The sequence below is a fragment of the Mandrillus leucophaeus genome, unplaced genomic scaffold (genome assembly GCF_000951045.1).
Source record: "Mandrillus leucophaeus isolate KB7577 unplaced genomic scaffold, Mleu.le_1.0 Scaffold78, whole genome shotgun sequence".
NCBI lineage: Eukaryota > Metazoa > Chordata > Mammalia > Primates > Cercopithecidae > Mandrillus > Mandrillus leucophaeus.
The window spans coordinates 2,278,752-2,285,608 of record NW_012108474.1 but is presented as its reverse complement, the minus strand read 5'-3'; the positions used below and the strand labels follow the sequence as shown (position 1 = coordinate 2,285,608).

General features: G+C 57.9%; 1 protein-coding gene across 2 annotated transcripts; it reads right to left on the bottom strand.

Annotated features, from left to right (window-relative positions):
* Nucleotides 1–3,494: 3,494 nt before the first annotated feature.
* On the bottom strand, nt 3,495–6,857 carry GFER (growth factor, augmenter of liver regeneration). 2 transcript variants are annotated; one of them, XM_011966964.1, is made up of 3 exons: nt 6,759–6,857; nt 6,293–6,489; nt 3,495–5,373 (listed from the first exon to the last, which is right to left on the bottom strand). In XM_011966964.1, exons 1-3 carry the CDS (start codon nt 6,774–6,776, stop codon nt 5,211–5,213), a joined length of 378 nt encoding a protein of 125 aa, XP_011822354.1. In that variant the 5' UTR covers nt 6,777–6,857; the 3' UTR covers nt 3,495–5,210. The 2 variants fall into 2 exon arrangements, with proteins under 2 accessions (XP_011822354.1, XP_011822353.1); XM_011966963.1 differs by having other exon boundaries at nt 6,293–6,851.

The window sequence follows — 6,857 nt, the reverse complement described above, 5'->3', positions numbered from 1 at the left end:
GGTCCCTCCTCTCCCTCCGCCGCGCCCGCTTCCCATCCCCCACCCTCACCTGCCTGCCCCGGTCCCGGGATTGAGGCCATCCTCAGGAACCCGCCAGCCAGGTCCCCATGGGGCTGGGTGGGGCGCGGGCCCTGGGCGCAGACTTTGCTGTAGCCAGGAGGACAGACAGGAGGAGTCTGCTCCTCTGCGAAGGGCCCTTGGGTGAGAGAGTAAAGGGGTAGGAGACCCACAGGCTGCAGCATCTTCCCCCAACCCACGGGAGAGGGGACTGGCTCCCTGGCCCTGGTCCTAGGAAGACCAGATGGATAACTGGGGTCTTTCCCATGGGCCCCCACTGTGCTCTAGCTGCTCGTTCAGCAGGTTTTAGCCTCTGGCGGGGAGGGTCTGGTGGGAAGATAGGCGTTGGCCCCAGGAGCACCTGTTGAGGGAGGGGGCAGAGGCACCGTGGCGAGTGCCATTGGGAGTGTTGGTTTCCGTGTCTCTGCTCCTTGCCCACGGCCAGGGGCTGGCACTTCCAATGCCCTCCCTACTCCTGGGTCTCCCCAGCACACTTGAAGCCCCTAGTCTGGACTCGAGGGCAGGGAGAGGCATCAGAGACCAGGAGTCGGGTGGGGGTGGTGCCTGGCTGCCCTGCTTCCCGCTGGGTCCCCTCCACAGACCCCAGCCGTGGGTGCAACAAGGTCCCTCTCCTCACGTTCCTACCAGGCTGGAAGTTCAGATGACTCCTAGGTTTCTGTCTACAGCACTGAGATATCTGCACTGACTGAGCATTTACAGCGCAAAGTGCTTTACCTGTATAGTGGCAGAGACTGTTGCCACCGTTCCTCAGATAATAAGCAACCCAGGTCCCTGCTACACCAACCCGGGGCACAGATGGTGCTACCTGGCCCAGCCCCCCGGAACTCATTGATTCTGGTCTGGAGCTCTTTCTTCAGTCTTGCTGGGCACACGTGGGCAGAGCAGGTGTTGCCAGAGGCGCTACTCACTGTGTTCCAACTCCATCACACTGTGCGTTCGACCCCAACTCCTTTCACCCGTCCCCCAGACTGCCCCTCTGTGTCATCCATTCCCCTCCTTTACTTCATCGCTGACATCAGCACCCAGACATGCTGCACTTTCTCCTAAAAAGCCAAACAGTGTTGACCCCGCCTCCCCTCCAGCTGCCTCACGTTACTGCTTCCTTTAGCAGCAAACTCGAGTTTTCCATCCTCTGCCTGCAACACCCTCCTCTCCCTCCCTCTGAGACCTGGCAGAATCGGCTCCCACCGGCACCTAAACTCAAGGTTGCCACTGACCTGTGGGCGGCAAGCCACCCAGGTGCCCAGGCAAGAGACCGAGGGCGTGAGCTGTTTCAGTATAATCAAATACATAACATAAGACGTTTACTAGATCTAGATCATAGATATGATTATATATATCATTAATCATTAGTTTGCAGCAATTACTCTTTATTCTAATATTATAATAATCCTCGCTCTACAATCATACCCTAGGAAAAGCCAGGCCATAGAGAGGAGCTGAAGGGACATGGTGAGAAGTGACCAGAAGACAAGAGTGTGAGCCTTCTGTTATGCCCAGGCAGGGCCACCAGAGTGCTCCTTGGTCTGGCGGTAACGCCAGCGTCTGGGAAGACACCTGTTACCAAATGGACCTAACTGACCATGGTCTAGCGGTAGCGTCAGTATTAAGGAAAAGCACCCGCTACTTAGCAGACTGGGAAAGGGAGTCTCCCCTTCCCTGGGGGAGTTTAGAGAAGCCTCTAATCCTCCACCTGTTGTGAAGGGCCTGACTGATGTCAGGCCCGCCCGCAGTTATCTGGAGGCCTAACCGTCTCCCTGTGATGCTGTGCTTCAGCGGTCACGCTCCTGGTCCGCTTTTATGTTCCATCCTGTACACCTGGCTCTGCCTTTTAGATAACAGTAGTAAATTAGTGAAAGTACTAAAAGTCTCGGATATGTGGAAATAATGGCATAAGCTGTCTCTTCTCTCTCCCTCCGCTTGCCTCGGCTGCCAGGCAGGGAAGGGCCCTCTGTCCAGCGGACACATGACCCACGTGACCTTACCTATCATTGGAGATGGCTCACACTCCTTGCCCTGCCCCTTTTTCTTTTCTTTTTTTTTTTTTTTTTTGAGACGGAGTCTCGCTCTGTCGCCCAGGCTGGAGTGCAGTGGCCCGATCTCAGCTCACTGCAAGCTCCGCCTCCCGGGTTTATGCCATTCTCCTGCCTCAGCCTCCTGAGCAGCTGGGACTACAGGTGCCCGCCACCTCGCCCGGCTATTTTTTTGTATTTTTTAGTAGAGACGGGGTTTCACTGTGTTAGACAGGATGGTCTCGATCTCCTGACCTCGTGATCCGCCCGTCTCGGCCTCCCAAAGTGCTGGGATTACAGGCTTGAGCCACCGCGCCCAGCCGCCCCTTTGTCTTGTATCCAATAAATATCAGTGCAGCCTGGCATTCGAGGCCACTGCCAGTCTCTGCGTCTTAGTGGTAGTGGTCCCCCGGGCCCAGCTGTCTTTTATCTCTGTCTTGTGTCTTTATTTCTATAATCGCTCATCTCGGCACATAGGGAGGAAAACCCACCGACCCTGTGGGGCTGGACCCTATGCTGACCTCCATGCCAATCCCAAGGGCAAGTCTGATGCTGCTGTCAGCTCAATTCTGGTTTTTTAAGAGTCGCACTCTGTCACCCAGGCTAGAGTGCAGTGGTGCAATCTTGGCTCACTGCAACCTTTGCCTCATGGGCTCAAGCGATTCTCCTGCCTCAGCCACTGGAGTAGCTGGGATTACAGGTGCACCACCACACCCAGCTAATTTTTTTTTTTTTGTATTTTTAGTAGAGACAAGGTTTCGCCATGTTGACCAGGCTGGTCTCGAACTCCTGACCACAAGCGATTTGCCCGCCTCGGTTTCCCAAAGTGCTGGGATTACAGGCATGAGCCACTGTGCCCCACTTGGAGGTCCTCCTCCCTCCTGGTATTCCTCTTACCTCATAGGTCCCTCCTCTGTGACCTGTGAGCCTTAGGAGCCCAGGGCACCATCCTGCTGGGGTCCCTCCTCCCTCTGGGCTGGCTCCTTTGGTCTGCGTGTCAACAGCTCTGGAACACCAGGCTCAAGCCAGAGCTGGTGTTTTTCTTGCACTAGAGTTCCACTGGCCTGGATGCCCCAAAAAAACAGACTCTGGCCTGGTGCGGTGGCTCACGCGTGTAATCCCAGCATCTTGGGAGGCTGAGGCGGGCGGATCATGAGGTCAGGAGTTCAAAACCAGCCTGGCCAACACAGTGAAACCCCGTCTCTACTAAAAACACAAAAATTAGTAAGGCATGGTGGTGGGCGCTTGTAATCCCAGCTGCTCGGAAGGCTGAGGCAGGAGAAATTGCTTGAACCCAGAAGATGGAGGTTGCAGTGAGCCGAGATTTCTCCACCGTACTCCAGCCTGGGCGACAGAGCTAGACTCTGTCTCAACACAAAGAAAAAAAAGAAAAAAAAAAACAGATTCTAAGGCAAAGTGAAGTTTTATTCAGGAAGACAGGGAAAAAGGCAAGGCGGGGAGGGGGCGGGGGGGCAGGAGGGACAGCAGATACAGGCAGTATGTTCCTGAACTGAACACAGCCTTACCAGAGAACCAGCTGGTTCCTGAGACACTCACAGGCCTTGGGAAAGGCCAGAGAGAAGCGCTATGTCTGGGCGAGGAAGGGACAGCTTCTCTCCCGGCTGCCCCCCATCTCCCCTCTCTCATTTGTGCCACCTGGCCCCTCTGGGCAGCCTCTACAGAAGCCAGCAGCTCCAAAGGGCCAATCTGGTGGGGACATGTCAGCTTCCTCCACACAGGCCTGAGGAGGCCATGCCAAGGTGGGCCTGCGCCCAGGGAAAAGCTGAGACTCCTGGAGGATAGAGGTCCCTGGAGTTTTATGGCCACAGGACACTGTTGCTGGGCCGCTCTGGCTGGGGAGGCTAAAAAGCTGGGTCCCAGTCACCCCTCAACTTGCTGCACTCACAGCGTTCTCCATCTGCGACACACACGGCAGCTCCCAGCAGTCTCCTCCGACTCCATCCTCACCCCATGAGTTCTCTGGCTCTCCCCTTAATGTACCCACATCTGCCTCTGCCGTGGGGTGGGTATTCCTCTCAGTGGTCACTTGGTGACTGCCCCGGCTTCCTCACCAGTCTTCCTGTTCCACCCTTCCCTGCCTCATCCCAGCTCAGCAGCCAGAGGACCCTTCAAAGCCACATCACTCCATGCCATCCCCTGGCTCCAAACCCACCAGGAACTTCCTGTCAGGGGAGCTGGGAGTAGAAGCCATGGCTCTGCTGGGGCCTTGGAGACCTCGTGCCATCTGGCCACCCTGTACTCCTGGGGCCCCTGCATCAGCTACTCTGGCCTCCCCGCCCCAACCAATCAGCGTCCTTGCTGTTCCCGGCTCATTCTCATGTAGGGATCTCTCTCCTCCTGAGGAACGAGGACCCCAGCAGGAAATGCAGCTGGGCACACGGGGATGGAACAAGCCCTGCCCACTGCTATAAGCCCCAGCAGAAAACACACTGAAGCCAGGTCCTCAGTCACTTCAATGTTTCATTTGGGCTTCAAACTCTGAGGAAGCGGGCCCCACGAATCCCCTGTGGACAGGCATGGCACAATGCTGGCAGGCATGTGCCAGGCAGGGAGAGGGCAGGATGGCTGGTGGACCCTCAGAAAGACCCTGCCTGAGCTTTCCCTGTAGGGACTGAGCAGAGTGGAGAACTGAGCCCCCTAAAGTGAGCAGCACAGAGCCACGGGGGGCAGGGGCATCCCTGGCTGCATAGTGGGAAGGCAAAGGCCTGGCCTCCACAGGCACAGGGACGCCCAGCCAGGCCCGCTGTCTTCCTGTGTGAGGAGCGAGGCACCAGGGTATGCGGTGGGCAGGAAGCCACATCCTGAATGCCAAGGGGCAGCCCAGGCTGCTCCTGCCTCCCTCACCTGCAGTTCAGCTGCAGCTCCTTGGGGCCTCCACTGAGGAGGAGGCCAGTGGGTGCCTGCTGTGCGCACCTGCACTTCTGCTCCAAACCTAACAGGGGCAGGGCAGGTCCCCACGGGCAGTGTCCTGGGGACCACCCAACTGAGACACAACAGGCTCTGGCTCTGATGCACTTTAATGAGTGCCCTGCCCCTCTCCAACCAGGCCACTCCATAGGCGCCTGGCTCGCTGTCCCATGGGCTCTGGCTGACCACCCTCTAGTCACAGGAGCCATCCTTCCAGCCGTCGCGCCAGCGCTCATCCACTTTTGAGCAGTCGAAGTCAGGCTTGCCCAGCTTGCGGTTCACTTCATTGTGCAGGTGGCACAGCCACTGCGTGAAGCCTGCCCGAGTGCGGGTGTCTGGCTGGTTCCTGCACAGCCTGCATAGGGAGAGCATGTAAAGAATGGGAGGACGCAGCGGCTCCACTGCCCCTGCCAGTTCCCTGTCTGCTCCCAAGGAAAGACAACTGGGGCACTGCTGTGAGCTACGCCTGGGAGTGCCCTTATGCTCCAAGGGACAGGAATTCCCAGAACCGGGCTGACCCTGCAGCTCCCGGGTGTGATGAACTCCCAGGGTTGCTCAAACACCCACCTGGAGAGCTTGGCAAACTCCAACGAGGCCTCAAGGCAAGACATCACAGCACAGACCTGGCAAATTTATAAGCTTCTAACACCCAGGAAGCGGCATCCAGCGTCTCTGGCCTCAGGCAGAGTGTGACCTGGGTGGGGCTGGGCACAGCCTTGTAACTGAAAACTGGACTTGTTTCTTAGCACCTGAGGGAGGCCCTGGTGCCTCAGTTCAGCAAGAGACTTAATTCTAACTGCCCAGGCTTACAGCAACAATGGCAACTCTGCCCTAGACATCTGGTCTAGAAACACCCGCAAGGGCCAGTGCTGGCTCTTGGATGCCTCAGTGAGGAAGAGGTGACTCTTGGGGGCAAAAGCAGTGGATTTCCAAGATTTTAAAACCAGCAGTCCTGCTCTAGAAGTCAGGCAAAGTGGAGTCCTCCCTAACTTGCGGGGAGCCGTCTTCAGTGCCAGACAAGGCAGGGAAGCCCTTCCTGGAGTCCTGTGGCTGGGGCAGGAGCAGTACTCAGCAGCAGATCCCAACAGTCTGGCTTTTGAGACAAGACGAGGAGGCTCAGATGGCCCCAGGCCTCACCTGTTGGAGGTCCCTGCTCCTCAGCAAACTTCTGCCACCTCTGCATCCGTTTCTCTATGTTCCCCGCTATTACGTCAGCCAGGAGCCCCAGGCCCAGGCTGCAGTGCAAAGCTCCGCCGCGTGCAAACACATCTTACCTTTCCCTTAGGTCTTCAGCACACTCCTCACAGGGGTAAAACTTAGAAAATAAATGTATGAAGTGGGCCATGTCTTGCTGCTGTTCTGGGGTGGGCAGGTCGGGGTAGTAGGCGGCCAGGGTGTGGAGAACAGCCCAGCTGTGGCGGCCCAGTTCCTCGCGATCCGGCGGGCAGTCCTCCCTAAACTTGGTGTCCCGCTGCGGAAGCAGGCCAACCAAGAGTGAGTTCATTCTCCGAACAGAAGCGCCCAAAGCTCCCCCTTCTACGGCCCAGCCGGTGGCCCACTGGACTCCGGCCAAAGCCCTGCAGACGATCCAACCCACGCGCGGATGAAGGCTGTAAGGCCGGGCTTACCCGGGGGCAAGGTTCAGGGACAGGCAACCCCGGGGAGCTCTGCCGGGGCACCTGGGCGGGGGCAGGGGCAGGGGTTGCGCGGGGCTGGGAGAAGTCGGGCAGGGATCTGCACCTTCTGCTGCGTCCGCATCCACGTCTTGAAGTCCACGCAGGCCCGGCACGGCCGCCTCCGGGAGGCGTCCACGGCGACAGGAGACTCGGAGGTCGGCGC